We start from the raw sequence: 19,045 nt of genomic DNA, 5'->3' as shown, positions 1-19,045 counted from the left end.
CCACAAGGCAAAAGCCTCCACCAGTGGTCCAATATAAACGCTAACACAGGGGAAAATATTTGCAACACACATTATGAAAGATTAATATGTCTAACTTCGGAAAACAGCCCTGGAGGAAAACGGTCAAGAGATATAGAGAGTCTACAGCAAAGGAAAACAAACAGTCCTTAAGCACATGAAACGGTGATTAACCTTCACTTACAAAAAGAAAAGCAGAAATTAAGATTACATGGGAAGCCATTTCCCGAACAGATTGATGGAGACACGGCACGTGGGAGGGACCACGAGGAGGCGGGGGTCCCCCAGCGCGGGGTGGAGCGGAGGGCAATTCTGCAAAATCCAGGGAAATCACACTTCCGCTTCCAGGAGTGTCTCCTACTCACACTTACAAAATGACATGCGACGAGGCCGTTTCATACAGCGTGCGTGAGCTACCTGCCCGGAGCGGGGTCCTTGCGAGTGGGTGTCCCACCCCCCCCCGAGTCCTGGGACTACGTGGGGAGAGGGGTGTGGGTGACGGAGACCCAGCGGGGCCTTCAGCCCTTCTGAACAGACTTCGTGCATCTGTGGATCAGACCATGTCAACGAGGTTCAAAATTAAGGTTTTAAAATGAAAGAAATAGGAAGGGTTCAAACAAAACAGAGAAAGAGCTAAAGAAGCCCTCACTCAGCATGGCAGGGACCTCCCTCCCACTGCTCAGAGCGTGGCCCAGGAGCCTGGGGGTCCCCGAGACCCTTTCAGGACACCCAGGAGGCCAGATCGACTGAGCGGCAATCCTGAGACACCCTGTGTTTCCCAGACTGGCCTTCCTGATGGGTGTGGGGGTGTGATGGGTGTGGGAACCGGGGAACCCAGCCGTCTTCAGTTGACCAGACCCTGTCGAGGCCTGCAAAACCACCAGTGCCCCTTCACTAATTTCCCCCATTCTGTGAAAACTAGTGATTTTTTTTAAAAAAGATAAAAACACACTATGTTAACATGTAAGGGGTTTACAGTGGGCAGTTTTTGATAAATCGGCATTTGTAAATTTCCTGGTTTAATTTCTAACACTGGAAAGAGCAACGGATACATCTCACACAAGCAGGCTTTCTGGTGACTCAGCTAACTCATGAGCAGAAGAGTTCCGAGACTGGAGCCTGAGACCCCTCGGCCCCTCCCGGACACACGGGGAAGGGCTGCAGGCACAGCTTGGACAGGGTGCCCTCTGGGCACCCCCACCAGCCTGAGGCGCCCATGACCCCAGCCCTGGCCTTTGGGCAGCCGCACCCGGGCACCGGCAGGGGGCCGTGTCCACAGACAACCCAAAATGCAGCGGGGGAGGGGAGAGGCAGAGAGTCGGCCACACGTGCGAAGCAGGCTGCACAGCCGGCCCGGCCCGGCCCCCACGTGCCCTGCAGAGCGGCCCGGGGTCTCACACACACTACACCCCGGCCCGGCCTCCTCGGTGGGGTGGGGGGCCGTGGGCTGGAGACTCAGCACCAGGAGAGGGCGTGGCCTCGGGGGTGGGGTAGGGGGCACTGAGCCATCCTGCCCAGCGGAGAGGCCCTCACAGGGACCTAACATTCTGCCACCAGGAGAGCGGCAGGTGGGTGCCGGGCTGAGCCGACACCTGTGGGAGCAGTTGCAAGCTGGAGATGGGGCTCTCCAGACCCTGGCGCTGCCCGCCTGGGGAAACTGAGGCACGCAACAGCCCGCTTCCAAAAGAGGTGCTCTGGAAAGAGCAATTCGGCGGCTGAAGGGCTCCTCCATCTGCAGCACCCTGGGACAAATTGTCTTATAAACGACAAGCCGTCCCGGAGCCTGACAGCTGAGACTGCACCTCTTCACTTTACAGGCAATCCCACAGGGAGAGCACACCACTGGCAGCAAGACGCACCTGGGGCTCCCCGGACCCCGCCTCAAGCGGGGGGCCCCACGTGGGCAGCGCCTTCGGACAGGCGCTTTCCTGCACGGGGGATTAAAGCAGAGCAAGTCCTTGCTCGGGGAGGACAGACGTGGCAGAAAACACCGGCCCGCGTGGCTACGAGGCTTCAGGCGGCTCAGCTGTGCACATGTCTTAAGCTCCGTCTTCCAGAGAACCGAGCAAAGACGCGAAGAGCAGATTACGGTACTAGGAGACATCAGCTCTTAAAAACCCAAAGCACAGCCATGAAAATAACGGCTCACGGTCTGAAAAGCTAACGGCCACTGTGTCCTACATAATTAATGATGCGACAGCTCACACACACGGGTTCCTCCACCGGTGCCCTGGGCAGCTCCAGGGCAGAACTGACCACACAGGCCTGGCGCCCCAGGTTCCACCAATCTGCTGGGGATCTGCTAGTCTCGGGGCGTCCCGACCTGACCCCACCACTCAGCCGGCCGGCCCTGCACAGCCTGTGTCACAGCGCTTCATCGTAAGCAGGGCAGGGGCACCTAAAGGGTCTCGTGTCAGGCTGCGCACAGACAAGGCCCCACACCTTGTCAGTTAGAATCCTCTGGGAACGAAAACCAATGAGCAAGACAGAGACCACCCCCGCCCCACCCCCTACCCACCCCCCCCACCCCACCCCCTACCCACCACCCCCCCGCCCCTGCCCCGCACCCGTTCCCCGGACTCTACCTACCGCAGCAGAAGAGAACCAAACAGCTCGCTAGCATTTTCAAAGCCTGACCGCAACAACACGGCCACTGACAAACCCTTAATGCACTAAAAAGTCATGCTCATCAGAACACGCCACATCCTGCTGCATCCGAAAGACAAGCAAAATGGATAAAAGCCTCCACTCTCTAAAAATTTGCCCCCAGAAGAGTGGCCTGCAAATACTGCTGCCCAATTAAAACCCGGCAGAAACCCGAGGGCGCTCACTCAGGGGTTCCCCCAGACCCGCATCAGAGCACAGCTGACTGCACGTCCTCACCCACACGCCACCGGGCCTCCGATCGCCCCTCGAGGAAATCCGGACACGCCACAGAAACAGAGTCCTGGGCAGCCTGCGGGCGCCGGGCTCCCAATCCTGCCGGGATCCACTGGTCCTGGGCAGCTGGGCTGGTCTGCCCACGGGACTCCTGTGCCCCCACCCGGCCAGGCCACAAGCATCAAAGCACCTGCACACCAGCTGGAGCCACTTCAGAACGCTCCCAGCCCACGGCCAAGGGGCCGGAAGGGCTGGTCCTGGATTCCCCAGGGAGGGCAGGACTCAGGGAGAGCAGGCATGGACTCCTGGCTTAACCAGATGGACAGGTTTCCGCTCGCACCTGGGGAGGTGGCTGGGCCACCCTGCAGCTCAATCAGGAGGCCTCAGCAACAGCTGGAAAGGCCCTGAGATGACAAGACAAGGCCACCTTCGGGGCCTCGCCTCTCAACCCCGAAAGGGAACAGAATCCCACCAACTAGCTCAGTGGAGAAGACAGGAAGACCTCCAAAGCCCTGCCAAGCACCCTGGCACCGCCCCCCGCCCCAAGCTCCGGGAGGCCCAGCCCCAGCGCCCCCAGGAGAGGGCTGTGGCGGTGAGCAGTGTGGCACTGCGGCAGGCAGCCCGCACCCCCGTCACTCCCTCACACGCACCTGGGCAGGCTGACAGCCCTGGCCCATCCTGTGACGGGACAGGGCAGCCGCAAGGCGGGGTCTTGTCGCGGGGAGCTGGGCTGGGCACCTGGCGGCCTGTCCAGGGAGGAGTGGGGGACTGCGGCCACTCGTCCCCCAACCCCCTCTCGGAGTGCTGGACCCACGCACACATGACCCTGACCGAGTCCACAGAGAGCCCCCTGCCCTCCAGTCCAGCCGCCGGGGACCTGGGCTCGGCGCGAAGGGCAGCGGGTGGCCAGACCCCTCGCCAGGAAGCCAGCTCATCCTTCCCCACCGCGAGGCCCCAGCCCAGCTGCCCCTTTTCCAGACGAGCCCACGAACAGGGCAGTGGAGCATCTCACACCAGAGACACGGGAGACCCGGCTTGGCCGCTGGCCATGGGCAAAGGGCCCGTCGCCCGTCACCCCTGCTGGGCAGGCAGTGCTAGGTGGTGCTGCAGGCCAGGGGTTCTCTGCGTTCACACAGGGAACCCTCGATGACCCGGGGGGTGGTGAGCCAGAGGCTGCTCCCCTGGTGACTGCCTGCGTGGCTCAGCCTGGGGATGCACACAGCGGGGGTGTCGGCCCCCGGAAACGAGGGAGCTGGGGGCACACAGCTGAGGTCTCAGGCTCAGCAACGGGGGGAGAATACAGAAGGCTCCAGTTTCTGGTGGTGAACTCGAGGGAGCCTGTTACATTGAAAGTTACGAACTAAACAGACCAGAGGTCCTACGTGACTGGAGAAGGCTGCACACCATGGCCAAGGGCTATGATGTCCCCAGTTTAATGCACCTGCGGTCCAAAGACAGGAAAAAACGGAGAGGATCTGGCCCACGAGTCTCCCCTGAAAGGTCTCCTTGAAGCCCATACACACTGCTCCGGAAACTCAGTCTCGGAGGCCAGCGCGTCCTGCAACCCGCCCCCCGCGTCCGGCGGCCAGGCAGCTGAGAGGCACTCAGACTTTCCGCTGGACAGACCAGGGCCACCAGTCCCTCTGCTGTGTCCATCTGAAGGCCTCGCATTAAGGATGCTCACAACCGGGCTCACCTGCAGGGAAACCTTTGGTTGAAGCTGTGTTTAGGGGGAAAAAAACAGTTGGCAGGTGGGAATCCAGCCACAGCTTGTCAGAATGCAACCTCAAGTCAGAATTCATGAGGACTTTTTAAACGTCTCCAAGAGATTTACTTCTGCTCCGGGTGAAGTGTGTGGGTGAGTCACTCAGTCGTGTCCGACTCTTTGCAACCCCATGGACTGTGGCCCGCCAGGCTCCTCTGTCCATGGGATTTCCAAGGCAAGAATACTACATTGAGTAGCCATTCCCTTCTCCAGGGGATCTTCCTGATCCAAGGATCGAACCCGCATCTCCTGCGTTGCAGGCAGACTCTTTACCTTCTGAGCCACCAGGAAACCCCTAAGTAAAGACAAGAGTCTACAAACCAGGCAACAAGGTTTCCATGTTACTTAGGCAGGTACAGTGCTTGTAACATCTGAAAACAGTGAAGATAAAATCGATTCCTTTATGTTTTTGTTGCAATGACTTCTTTTTAAAAAACTGACATGGAGAGAATTCTAATTTAGGTTATGTTGGCACACAAAAATAATCCCAGAGTAGGGTTTGTATCTTCTAATTACACCGAATTTAGGACAAAATATTCACGCAAATGATTCTGAAATACTTTATAAATAGGTCATCATCGGCTCTTTCTATTGCCAGGAGTTTTAAACTCGGCACAGCAGGGTCAGCTTGTGTATGCAAGCCCAGTGACAGGCAGGGGCCTGCAGTGCCCTCCCGTGGTGCCAGCCACATCCTGGGCTGGCTGAGGGCCTGACAGTTTGTAAAAGCCAGTGGCAGGGCTGGTCTGAGAAATGTAAGCCTAGGGCTTCCAGGTGGCGCTAGTGGGAAAGAACCCACCTGCCAATGCAGGACACATTTGAGATGTGGGTTCAATCCCTGGGTCAGGAAAATCCCCTGGAAAAGTGATTGCTCCAGTATTCTTGCCTGGAGAGTCCCATGAACAGAGGAGCCTGGCGGGCACAGTCCACGGGGTCACAAAAAGTCAGACTTGACAGAAATGACTTGGCACAGGGGCAAGGTATGCAGAGACTGTCAGGACAGACACCCGCTGGTGGAGAGGGCGGCAGGCCCTGCCCGGTCTGCTCCCAGCCAAACACTGACACGAGCAGGAGAGAAACCCAACCCAGCCGGGCCCCACCCTGGTGACCGAGCCAGCGTGAGGCCCGGGCACAGCGTCCTCACAGAAAGGACTCAGTGCCAACAACTCCCTTCAGTGGTGGAGCTTTGTCAGGTTTTTTTTCCTGATATGAACCATTTTTAAAGTCTTTATTGAATTTGTTACAACATTGTCTCTATTTTTTATGTTTTGGTTTTTCGGCCAGGAGGCATGTAGGACCTGAGCTCCCCAACCTGGGATTGAACCCACTCCCATGCACTGGAAGCCAAACTTCTTAACCGCTGAACCACCAGGGAAAGCCCTACGTCGTATTTCTAATCACAAAGTTAAGGGGCTAATTATCAAAGATCATACTCGCGTAACTTAAAAGGAGACGGAAGGTCAACTCAAGTCAGAGAGGTGGGGAGTCTGGGGGGACAAGCGCCAGCTGGCACCCCCCCCGGCACACCCTGATGCCCTCAGCCAAGCGTTGGGCACACGAGGACAAGAGCACGGACCCTCGCAGGGCCCACGGTTAGTGTCCCATCAACGCCATGGCCCGCTCCCTCCCTTCATGGGGCCTCCCGGGGGTCTATCCAGGGACGTCAGCCTGGCCCTGTTCAGATCTGTTAAATGTGGGCCCAAACCACACAATCCACTATCTGACACAGCAGCAGTTCAGTCCTGAATCAGATAACGCAAGAGGAAGAGGCTTTCTCAACTGCGTGGGCCCAGATAATGAAGGATGTCAGCTGCTGCGGCCACCGGCCGGGCCCCTGCCTGCTCCTGCAGCTTCTCTAAACTGGAAGCCTCATGGTTCGGACCCTGCGCTTCCGTCCCTGGTCAGGGGGCTACATCCCACGTGCCAGGATCCCACCTGTGTGCCAGGTGGAGCTGGTTAAGGGGTGGGACAGCCTCTCTGAGAGGTGGGCGCAGTGGTAAGGCCCTCAGGCACACACACAAAGTGGGGGGGGCGGTGGTCACCCAGAGCCCGGAGGTGGGGACCCGGTGCAAAGGGTTACGGCTCCACACGAGGCCCCACGTGCTTACCAGAGAGGACAGCTCTGACCTTCGGAAACACTCAAACCCAACAGGAGTGAACAGGTCAGCCAAAGACAAGGCCGTGGGCCTTGTGGGCAGCGATTAGCCAGCCCCTCACCGGGAACCCTCTGACCCCCACTCACTCATCTGCCAAGCAGGGACAAGGCAGCCCCTTCTGGGGTGCCCTTTGCAGGGGCAGCCACCCACACACACCCCCTGGCCCCACCAAGGGGGTCTTCGCCCAGGGCATCCTCAGGCACCCTGCCTGATGCCCTCCAGCCAGCCCGGGCCCCACCCTGTCCCTCTGGGCCGGTGAGGAGGGGTCCCTGACATCCCTGGGCTCCTCTGAAGACAGCCGGTTCCCCCACAGCAGAGGCGGCTGCCTGATGACGACCATCACGTGGAGGCTTCTCCACAGCTGGCGAGCAGCCGTGTCTCTCCTCCCACCTCCAGTGGGCCGGTCTCTCGCCAACGTGGACAGACCCTGGCACCCAGGAGGCCTGACCCCCTCTCTGGGTGCTGCCAGGGGGCCTTCCCAGGGGCCTCTGCTCCTCGCCTGCCAGGCGGAGGCGAGGATGTGGGCGGTCATGCAGGCTCCCGGCCATGCAAGCTCTGTCCTTCCCACCTGCAGGCAGGTGCCCGGGGCTGGCAGCACATGAGGGTTACTGGGGCAGACACACGTGCGAGGCCCTGCCCGCCCCGGAGCCACAGCCCTAGATGTCCAGCTTCACAGGCGACACTCGGGCCGAGCCTGGCACCTCGTCCCCCAGACCAGCACTGGTCACCGTTCCCCCGGGTCAAAGGCTGCCACGGCAGAAGCTGTAGGCTCAGGGGCAGCCCCTGAGGCCCAGGTCACCCTCCCGGGCAATCCTGCCAGCAGCCCCGCCCGTGACCCCACCCCAGGCCCAGAGCTCTCTGCCTGCTGACTCAGGTTTCACTTTCTCTCCCCCAAACCTGCTTGGTGGCAGTGAAGCCACACACCTGCTGAAGGGCAGGATGAGCCTCAGTCCTCTAAATCCCCACTCCCAAGCCAGCACCCATGGGTTCCTGCCACCACCCCGCCCCCTCCAGCCCTCCCCGACTCTTGGATGCTGATGTGTCCACACATCTCCCGGCTGCCTCAAACAGTGGTGGTGAAACAAGACGCTTTTCCTCCTGATACAGAAGGTACTCGTCTAACAGGATGAGGTAGGGCAGGGCCTGGGGGCATGCTGCAGGGGAGCAACCCCCCCCCTCCACAGCAGGCAGCACTGGGCACAGGCCCTCAGGGGGACCTCCCATCCGAGCAGTCTCCCCCGCGAGCAGACCTTCCTCTCTGGATGGACTCGGAAAGGGCTGAAGATACCAGCCCCTGGACACCTAACCTGGACGCAGAAGCCGGCACAGGACCCCAGGGGCACGCCCAGGGGGCCGGGGAGGGGGACACTGCAAGGCTCAGCCTGCAGTGACAGGGGGGCGGCGGGCCCCACCCCTGGGACCCCGCACCTGCGAGATGACTCACACCCTCTCAAGGCATAGCCATCAGCAGCGTTAGCGCTCTGTGGCAACCCCGTGGGCGTCCTATCCCGGTTCTTCTCAGAGGGAGATTCTGGTGATACGGGAGGTCAGTGTGTTTTCTCAACGACTCAAGTTGCATCAGAGTTCTAAATGCCAAGCTCCAGCCTGAGGCCACCGCTGACACCCGTCTCCAGGTCTCTGCCACCCCAGGAGCCCTCCGGGCATGGCCCCTCCTCGCCCTCAGCTGTCACTGCTCAGACCAGGCTCAACCCAGGGGTGTGGCACGACCCCCATCACACAGACCCCATTCCAATGGTAGTTGTGACCCCACAGATGACCAAAGTCAGCCCAAAGCTCCGCAGTAGGAGACGGGAAAACGTGTGTCCAGCTGAGCATCCCCTGGCGGCTGCCTGCAGCTGTCATGGGAGACACAGCAGACCCTCCAAAATGAACCAGGAAGCAGAAGGGATGGGGGCGGCATGGCAAGGAGCTGGGTGGGGGCACCCAGCGGCGTTGGGGGGCGGCGAGCAGGGACAGCCGGCCAACAGGACCGCAGCAGGCGGCCTCCAACAGGGCAGGGGGCTCACTCCCAGGCAGTGCCCCCACCCAGGTCAGCTCCCGCCACTCCTAGGAAGGATGACATGGTGACCCACAGGTGTAGACAGCACTGTGTGAGCAGGGCCTCCCCACGCGTGTGGACAGCTCGGTCCATACCCAGCCTGGCCCATGACACGTGGTGCACAGAACTGGGATGCTGAACCACGCACAGAGGCCCAGCCGGGGTCCTGTCCATGGTCCCCACCATGTTATCAAGAGGGACACCTGCGACTCCAGATGTCTTCCGAGCCTGCCCAGGTGGGCAGGTCCCTTTGCTCTGAAGGACGAAGCCAGCAAACCCCCGGCCGGGACCAGGGTGCCTGCCCCCTGCCCACCAGCTCGGCCCTATAAAGGTGGGCACCCGGCCGCCGCTCACTGCCCCACCTGCCCGGGGCCCGCTCAGCAGCCTCCAGCGGCTGCCACCCTGCCACAGGCACACACACAGCCCTGCCTGGAGCCGGCATGGGGCCCGAGGGAGCCTGAGCAGAACTCCCCCAGTCCTCTCCTTCCCAGAAAGGGACCCGGCCTCTGAGCCCCAGCCTTGCTCCGCTGCAAGTGCCCAGGCCTACCAGTGTCTGAGTCAAGCTCCAAAGGGTTTGGCCGGCAGCCCTTCTCCTCATGCGGCCAAGGCCCGGCCTTCAGGCTGTGTTCAAAGCTGACTCCGCGTTCACACTTCAAAGGGATGCCATGACTGTGCCTGTCCCCACAGGCCGCGGGGTGACCGGGCATGGCGGGGAGCCCCCCAGTTCCCTTTGTCTCTCCCTGCAGACCTCCTGGGGGAGGCAGCGGCCCCGCAGCCTCTGCAGGGCCTGTGCAGAGAACACCTAGTGGCACGTGTTCCGTGCTGAACACCACAGACCCAGAGGAGCAGGAGCTGCGTGCACACAGCACTCCAGGCCATGAAGCCACTCCCCAGGGCCTGGGACAAGGCTGACCCCGCTCCGCGGGTTCGCTGCAACTGAGGGGTTATGTCACAGGAAGGCGAATGGGGGAGCCGGGTCTCCCACTGCTGGAACGAAACTGACACGTCAGCGAGGGGAGACGGGTCCACGCGGTAACGACTAGACTACAGGCTGGACCACTAGAAGGAGCTCACGCCTCCCTGGGTGCAGACACAGTGGCCACACACAGGAGCGGCTGCAGGTGTGCTCACACCCTCACTGTGCACGCCCCGCTCCGCCAGCTGAGTGGCCCAGAGCAGCGACACCCCAGCAGCACGGCTCGGGCCGGGCCCGGACCCTGGTCTCTGAAACCACCCTCCAGTGAGAGGAGAACTGGCCGACTGCAGGGCTGGGAGCACCCATCAGCCGGGAGGAAGGAAGGAGCTGTCCACATTGCCCCACATTGACGGGGGCTCATCGACAGAATCCAGGAGCCTCCTGGAGGAACTCCCAGCGGCCAGAGCTAGAACCACCGGACCCACAAAAGAAGTAAAGTGGAACCGCACTGGGACTCAAAGCATAGAATAAATACACGTGAGTCCACACTGGCGTTAGAAATGACTGAACAAATGAAAAAATGAGGGAGAAGAGACCAGGCCCCACTCAGAAGGTTCCAAATCACTGCAGACGCCCGGCCCCAGACCTCTCCCTTCCCTCCGAGAAGGACGGCGCTGACAGAGGGAAAAGGGTCCGTTTACATCGGCCCGGAGACTGCAGCCAGCATCACAGGGGCCAGTCACGCTGACGGACGAGCCCTGATGGGGTGAGGGGAGGGCTCTTTCTCTGCTCTTCCTTCCAAAACCCACAACCCCCGTCTAACCCGGAGGAAAACATCCAATTCCAACAGGTGGTTTCCAGCTGTCCAAACTCCAGGGGAAATGGATCTGCAGTGAACCTAATATCCCTCAGGACGGCAATTCCCTGCTGGCCCAGTGGTTAAGAATCCACCTGCCAACGCGGGGGACGCAGTTCCATCCCTGGTCTGGGAAGACCCCACGTGCCACTGAGCAAGAGAGCCCATGTTCTGCAACAAGAGAAGCCACGGTGCCAAGAAGCCAGTGCCCCACACTCAGAGTAGCCCCTGCTCGGTGCAATTAGCAAAAGCCCGTGCACGGCAACCCAGACCCAGTGCAGCCAGGAATAAACACACTTTTTAAAAATTCCTCAAGACTGTCAAGTCATTAAATACACGAGGAGTCCAAGAAACTGTCCCAGTCCAGAGAATGGAAAAGAGATGTGACAACTAAATGTAACATAGTGTCTCGGGTGGGGTCCTGGGATGAGAAAAAAGGACACCGGGTGAAAACTAAGGAAATCTGAACGACAGACTTCAGTTAACAATGTATCCACACTGGTCCGTTCATTAACAATAAGGCCGTTCCACACCAAGGTAGAAGATGGCAGTAATGAGGGGACAGGCACAGGGCACCCTCTGTGATCTTTGTGATGTTTCTCTAAATCTAACACTGTTCTAAAAACACGGCTGATTATTAAAGAAAAAAAAAAGGAAACCAAACACCCAGCATGCGGCTCAGTGTGGGGCGGGGCAGGCGGGGAGGCTCACTCAGCACTTCTGCCATCACACCCAGGACACCCACAGCCAGACCCCGGCCTGCCCTTGAGCCGCTCTGGAAGACAGAGACGGCAGAGTTGCAAAGTCAAGTGATCACACACTAACAGAAGGTAATCAAGGGAGAGAAACAGCGGGGCAGCCAGAGGGAGAGCCCCGTGGGACCCACACCTTCACAAACACGCCACCTCCCCACCATCTGCAGCCCTTCACCCCCAGACCCTGTCTCCAACGAGGCCAGCAGGGAAGGGATGGAAAGGGGGACCCCTGGCCTCCAGGAGCTCAGAAGGCAGGCAGGTAAACAGAGAACCACACACAGGACAACAGGCACGAGGGCCTAAATGCAGGGGCGAGGGAGGGCCAGGAAGGCTTCCTGGAGGCGGTGACTTGCGTGCAGCTCACATGAGAGCTAAGTGTGCCCAAGGCCACTGAAATGAGTCACGTCAAACGGCTCATGGTCCCAGCACGGAGTTCTCAGACAGCCACAAACTCTGACCTGACCCCAGGTGCCTGGTGAGGCAAGGAAAGCCGCCCCAGATCATGAGAAAAGGTGGTCCAGGGCCACCTGGTGTTGGGAAGAGAGGCTGCACCTCAGAAGAGGCGCCCAGCACCGTTCTGCCGCCGCACGCTGCCACACGGGTGAAAATGCACCCCACCAAGTGATGGAAAGCAGAGTCCAACAGCCCCAGAGCACTATGATTCCACAGATATGAAAGGTCCCGGACAGGCAAATCCGTGGAGACAGAAAGCAGATTAGTGGCTGTCAGAGGCTGGAGAGAAAGAGGGAATGAGTGATTGCTGAAGGGGGTGATGAAAATGTTCTAAAATTAGATTGCGGCGACGCTTGCACAATTCTGTGGATCCGCTGCAAGTCGGTGAACTGCACTCACGATGGGTGGATATCACAGCATGAGAACTGGACCTGGGTCAAGTGTACCCCTCTCACTGTCCAGGCCTGCCCCCTGCCCTCGGGGAGCCCGGCCCCTCCCCACCGCCAGGCCCCCAGCTTAGCTCAGCCACAGGTGGGATCCCCGCAACCAGTACTCCAGGACCCAAAGCTGCTGGCCCTGGAGGCCAGGCTGCAGAAGGGCCCCTGAGGGCAGAGCGAGGCGGTGGCCTCGGCTCATTGCAGGGATCCCCACAGCCAGTACCCCAGGACCCAAAGCTGCTGGCCCCTGGAGGCCAGGCCACAGACGGGCCCCGAGGGCAGAGCGAGGCAGTGGCCTCGGCTCATTGCAGGGATCCCCACAGCCAGTACCCCAGGACCCAAAGCTGCTGCCCCTGGAGGCCAGGCTGCAGAAGGGCCCCTGAGGGCAGAGCAAGGCGGTGGCCTCGGCTCACTGCAAGTGGTGCCTCCACTCATTGCTACCCTGGCTGTTGAGACCAGGACAGACGGACGAGCGCCAGCCCCTGCCTCCTGGGAGGAGAACAACAACTGGCCGGGAAGGGGGCAGCACGTGAGGGGGGCTCTGTAGTCAGGGTGCCCAGGGAAGGCCTCCTCAGCAAGGCGGGGTGGAGCAGAGGTGTGCCCAACGCAAGGGTCTGTTGTGCCAACGGCCCTGCAGGCAGCACCCACCGACCGAGGTGGAGGAGGGAGGGCTGGAGAGGGAGGCTGCGCCTCTCGGACCCAGGGCTGGGCTCAGGTATGCCCACGCCCTGTACTCCACGCCGGGCGGTAGGGGGGGCCTCCTGCCTCTGTGTGCCATGTACCCCGCCCACACCCCGCCCACAGGGAAGGGCTGGAGGCAGCAGCATGTCCTACCGAGGAGGGGAACCTGATCACAGAGGGGTGAGTGTTTCCCTGGGGGCAGGGAAACCAGCCCCAGACCACCAGCCCCCATGGCGCGGGCATACTTGGTTCTCCCAAATTGGGTCTGGCAGCACCAGGGAGTTTTGGGTATGCATAACTCCCCCCAAAATCCATTCCCGAGGGACAGAGCCAGGCTCTCTAAAGGCCTCCCCACTCCACAGAGGGAGCCGCCCAGGCCCGGCATCAGGTGTTGCCCCTGGGGTGCGGTCTGAGCTCCCAGTGCTGGGGAGGGGGTGCACTGCCCTCCTTAACCACGACTCTCCTCCTGGGGGAAGCGCAATGGCTGGGGCCCCCACCCGCGGCCTTCCTGGGGGAGGCGGTGCAGATGCTGCCAGCTCGGGCCAGGGCCAGTTTTCGGGCCTCTGGTTTCTGTAGTCCACACCTAGACCTTTGTTTCCTGAGGCCCAGAGAAGTTAAGCGTCTTGCCCAAGAACACACAGCGACAGACCAGGCGTTTTTCCCAGGTGACCCTGCCTTGTATACCGTACTCAGCTTAGGAACAAGTACCCAACCCTCCCACTCACCACCGTGTGGCCTCAGGGAAGTTCCTTAACCCCTCTGTACCCAGGCTGCCTCATCTGCAAGGGGGAGCTAATAACAGCCCCATGCTCCAGCTGTTCAGAAACTCAACCATGTAAAGTGCAGGGCACACGGCCAGGCCTGGGGTGAGAGACGTTCTTGCTATTAGCACACCCGTGATGGCCGAGAGACTTCTCATCGTGACCATGACCTTACTCCTTACGTTTCTTTCACAAACCCCCAGAAATTCCACTGGTCATCAAGAGCACAGCCTCTGCAGCCCAACAACCCGAGTTCCCGTCCTGGCTGAGCCACCTAGCTCACTGGGGTCTGAGACCAGCCACCCAGCTCTCTGGACCTGGTTCTGCATCTGCCAGGCTGCGAGAACCACGCGGGCAGTGGGCAAAACACCCGCGCACCACGTCGTCTGACGCTGAACTGAGAAATTTCTATTACCATTCTTTTTTTTTTTTTGACAAACCAGTACTTCCTGTCTGCCGATGTAACCACTGGGGACTTTAATCACAGGGCTTAAACTTAGTCACAACCCTGATTATAACTCAAAGGCCAAACAGTCTTAACGAGAGCCCCGAGACGGCGACTGTTATTAGTGGTAAAGTAACAATCCAAGCCGCTGCCCAGCCCCTTGGTTCAGTCCACACGCGGATGGCAGAGGCGCGGAGAACACGGTTTTCACTAATTAGGGAAACCCTCCCTTTCTTGCTTCACCTCTGTCTGTAGGAGAAGTCGGACGGCCTGCCTTTAAGTTCTCAAGTGAACCGATCGTCCTTCTCCGACGGTGGCCAGCTCCGAGCAGACGGCCAGGCCACCCCTCTGCCCGGCTGGCTGGGCCTTCACCACCCTAGTCATGAAGTAAGCATCCCCGTCAGGGACCCGGGTCTCCTCGCCCCGCGGCCAGCACCTGAACGCTCACCCCCGGTATGAGGGCATTTTCTGGATTCTGCCCAGGACAAAGACCCAAGGACAGCCGCCACTGCCATACCATCCGAAAGCCGAGGAGAACTCAGACCTCGACCCTCTGCGGTGCCCAAGGCCCCCAAGCCAGCTTTCGAGTCCACGACCAAAGGCCTTCCAAGCACCACCTGAGTGGCCACACCGCAGGCCTGGGCTCATAAGCAGAAGCTGATCTCCCTGGGCCACAGCGTCTGTATTCCTCCTTGTCGGCACCTTCACAGCCCATGTCTCATTACCCCCGATTCATTTTTAAATTCTTTAAGAACAGGAAGGCTCTGCTACACGCCCCAAGGCTGTCCTCAGCCCTGCTGGGGAGCAGATCTGTACTAGGCTTCTAAGACGGTCTCCTTCCTGTGGAGGGCAGGTGAGGAGCCTCCCGCCCATCTCAAGGGAAAGAGGGCAGGCCGGTCGTGCAGCCCCCACAGGGTCTTCCTTTCCAGCGGGTGCATGCCCTCTGCGGACCAGAGCTCCCTAGACGCTCAGTGAGGCCCCAGCGCGCCAACTCCACAGAAGCCCGCCATCCGGACACACACAGGGGCTCAAATGCCAGAAGCCCCGCGAGAAGGGAGATCAGCCCAGGTCCCCGAGAAGGTGCGGCCCCCAGAAATGAGGGCCTGGCTGGAGGCACACCACTCCACAATGGGAACCCCACTCCTGTGCAAAGATTGGGCACCGTCGGCTTCAGGAGGGAACTCCCAAACCAAGACGCGTGGGGAGCTGGAAGGGGCCCCCTGCTGCCCACAAGATGACCAGAGACAGACAGGTGGCCCCGTCCATCTGCGGGTGCTCAGAACCAACCACACGGGTCAGACCCTGGAAACATGGAGGGGAGCCCTGCACTTCTCCGATGACATTGACTCACGAGATGCGCGCTGGGCCTGGCGCTGGGATCCGTCACCCGTAACACCGCTGGGACACTCAGATACAAAGAGGAAGTGCGCGTCAGGCTTGCGGCCTCCCCTGGAGACAGCACTCTCACTAGAACCTAATAACACTTTGTGTTCATCGTGCCCGAGCCACTACTCTATTCCATCAGACAGCAAGAAACAGTGATTCAGGAAAAATGGGCCCAAGGCTCCTTGTTTCTGGCTGGCAAGGGTGAGGCCCGGGAGGGCAGGGGAAGCAGGGGTCACACGGAGCTGGCGCCCATCAGCTTCTTGACACCCACGCTGGCTGGAGAGGTGAGAGGAGTGCCTCACGGGCTAATGGCTTGGAGAGACCACCAAGTTCTCCTCTCACAAAGGGCCCCCTGCCTGCCTTGTTGGGAGATGCAGGCTCAGAGGGGCCAGGATCACGCAGGACACACTTGGAGACTTCCCTGTGAGGCTTCCAGGAAACGCCTCTCTGGAGCGTGGGTGGGCAGACAGCACAGGGATAGGCCCAGCCCATCCCCAGGCCACACCACTGGGACGGCCACACCCCACAGCCCATCAGCCACGGCAGCCCAGCAGACAGAAGGGCAGAGGAGGGGAGCACCCACGGAGACGCCCCGGGGCGGGGGGGAGAGAACCCACCTCCCCAGGCCCCAGGACCAAGCTGGCACACCCTGCCTCCGTGAGTCCAGCCATATCCAGACTGCGGGTCAAGACCCCTGCCCACGGGCACAGTGCTGCAGAAGCAGCAAGATCAAGGCCGAGGCAGAGGGAAGGTTCAGGAAGGCCAGGCCCCTGACCTGGACCAGGCAGGGAGTCTTCAGAGGGGCGGCAGTAGAAAGGAGTGGCAGGTTTACCGAGGTCCCTGATCCCAGGGGTCCCAGCTAACTGCTGTGAGACTGTGGTTTCATCCTAGCAGGGGACAAGGACAAACACCTGAATACATTCATCCAGCTGAACTGTGTGTCCCCAGATGGGCCTGGGACACACAGGCAGTCAGGGCAACAACAGTTGCCCAGAAGGGAAGGGCACCACAGCCTCTCCTGGTGTTGGGATCTCTGCCCTGGGTGTGTCCGGTCCGGAAGTGGGGTGGGGGCTGCACCATCTAATGCTCTTGTCAGCCCCCTCCCCGCTAACTGCTGGGGAAACTGAGGCAAGGGAGGGCTCAAGGCCTTCCTGCCCAAGGTCACCGAGCAGATGCCATGTAGACAAGACCCCAAACTTCTTTCTCAACCGCTGCACAGCCCTGCTCATCCCGCCGGGCCCAGGCCTGAGACAAGCCCTAAGGCCGGGCTGCGATGGGGGCTGGGTCCCAGGCACCACCATTTTTGTGTGTGGGGAGGGTGATACACAGAACTAGGAAGGCGAGAAAGGAACCCGGCGCTGCAAAAGGTGTGCCCAAACCAAATCCTCCCCACCTCCGGAAATGTAGGGTTGGCAACACCCCCAAGGTGGGCTCGGCTTCAAGCAGATAAGCCTCAGGTCCAGGGCCCAGGCCGGGGCGCTGCTCCCCGCACAGACAGGTGCCCCAGCCCACCTGGTGGTAGGCCTGCCAGGGGTGCAGGGCCTGCGCCGGGCAGGGGTCGCCCCAGGTTGGGGGCTGCTGCCCTACGCCTCACCTCCCGGCGAGGTTGGGCCCCAGCAAAGCCCCACCAGCTGAAAGTCCGGAACAAAGGGAAACGAGACGGGGCAAATCGAGGGGTGCGGGGAGGGCAACTTTTTGGCGGGGTCATCTCCAGGGGCATGGGGCCGGGGACGCCCTCCCCCTCTCCTGTGTCCCCCAGGAGTGAGTTCCTAAGACGACATTCGCCGCGCCCACCCGCGCCCCAGCCTGGACCCGGCGGCCTGCGCCCCACCTACCACCCTCCCATCTCAGGCTCCGCGCCCACGGGAAGTCTCCTCTCCCCGGCCGGCCGGGCACGACGCGGACCCGGAGACGCCGGGGCCAGCGCGCGCGGGAGGGGGGTGGCCGTGACGCGCGCCCAGGCCGCGCGGGACCCGGGGGCGTGTATGCGGGGAGCGCCCGCGCGGGTTCCGGCTCGGAGGGCCGCTGGCTGCGGGCGCTGGGAGGGCACTGCCGGGCTTCGGGCCGGCCAGCCCCCGAGCGGGTCTGCGTGTCCGGCGAGTGGGCGTCCGCGCGCGCGCCGCTTACCCTGCGCGGAGATCGGGGCCACCTCTCATCCACCCGCCGCCTCGCGCGCCCCTCGCCAGCCGCCCGGCCGCGCTGCACCTGCCGCCCGCGAGGGAGCCGAGCGGCGCCGGGGAGGCCGGAGGAGGCGGCGGCCCCGCGGGTCCCGGCCACTAGCGCGGAGACGGCGGCGGCGGCGGCGGCGGCGGCGGCGCCAGGTCGCGCGCTCGCGTCCGGCTGCGCGGAGTCTGCGCGCCCCCGTCTCGGCCTGCGCAGCCGCCGCCCCGCCCCAAGCCCCGCCCCGCGTCGGCACGCCACGCCCCGCGCCGCCGTGCCACGCCCCGTGCCGCGCCTTAAAGGAGCCGCGCCCCCTTGCACGGCCTTGGCTCTCCCCTCCCGCCCCGGCGTGGCGGTCCCGCGGGGGCGCGCCTGCCCTGGCGGGTCCGCGCGCGGGAACGAGCGCGGTCACGCGGCGCCGCCTTTGTTTGGGTGGCGCACGTGCGCCCCCGCCGCCCGCACCCACGCGGACGCGCGGCGGCCCCTCCGCGCGGCCTTCCGCCGCCCGCGCCCAGGGCCCCGCCGCCCCGCGAGTCTATAGGGCGGACGCCACGGGCACAGACACGCACGGGCACGCGTGGCGCTGCGCCTTCATCCGCCGGCCGCCGGCCACGCATCCCAGGGGCGGCTGCAGTGGGACCGCCTGTGGTTCAGACCTGGGTCCAAGACGGCTGCCCTCTCGTGGCGACCACAGCCCAAAGGACACCGCCTTTACCCTGACACCACGGTGTCCACGAGGGGAGGGAACCTAGAGCCTGCAGCGGAGGGTCGGTGCGGGGCACGCACCCGCTCTAGGCTGGCATACCTAGCAAGGGCTGAGCCCCAGGCCGAGGGAGGGGACTCCCTGTCCTCAGGATCTGGACTGCTTTCTCTAAGTCGCACCTTTGTCGTTCAAGGAATACCCTCCACCAACCCTCCACTCTCCTGCATCTCCCCTGCGGGCAGACCGTGGGGGTGGGGTTGGGGAGAAAGGCCTGTCTGACTCTTTGCGACCCCGACCCCATGGACTGTAGCCTGACAGGCTCCTCTGTCCATGGGTTCCCCAGGCAAGAATACTGGGGTGGGTTGCCATTTCCTTCTCCAGGGGATCTTCCTGGTGCACGGATTGAACCCAGATCTTCTGCATTTTAGGCAGATTCTTGACCCTCTGAGCCACCAGGGAAGCCCCTACCAAAGAGAACCCTGCCCAACCCTAGCCTCCAGATTCTTAAGGCTGACTAGCTCACAGGTCAATGGCAAGCCACTCCAGTACTATTGCCTAGAAAATCCCATGGATGGAGGAGCCTGGTAGGCTGCAGTCTGTGGGGTCGCTAAGGGTCG

The 19,045-nt window shown here is 61.6% G+C and overlaps 1 protein-coding gene across 2 annotated transcripts in view; it reads right to left on the bottom strand.

Moving 5' to 3' along the window:
* Positions 1–17,901, bottom strand: part of GRAMD4 (GRAM domain containing 4) — a 69,480-nt gene extending 51,579 nt beyond the window's left edge. The window contains exon 1 of one of the 2 annotated variants that reach the window (XM_055394736.2): positions 17,693–17,901. In XM_055394736.2, coding sequence (XP_055250711.1) covers positions 17,693–17,721 — 29 coding nt within the window. In that variant the 5' untranslated portion in view covers positions 17,722–17,901. Of the gene's footprint in view, positions 1–2,901; positions 3,096–17,692 lie in introns of those variants that run through there. The other variant, XM_055394735.2, reaches the window with a different exon arrangement.
* Between the last annotated feature and the right edge of the window lie 1,144 nt (positions 17,902–19,045).

This window comes from Moschus berezovskii, chromosome 6, assembly GCF_049115385.1.
Source record: "Moschus berezovskii isolate FMDL1 chromosome 6, NW_MosBer_1.0, whole genome shotgun sequence".
NCBI classification, from domain to species: Eukaryota; Metazoa; Chordata; class Mammalia; order Artiodactyla; family Moschidae; genus Moschus; species Moschus berezovskii.
The sequence above is the reverse complement of the archived record's forward strand: the minus strand, read 5'-3'. Positions and strand labels throughout refer to the sequence as shown.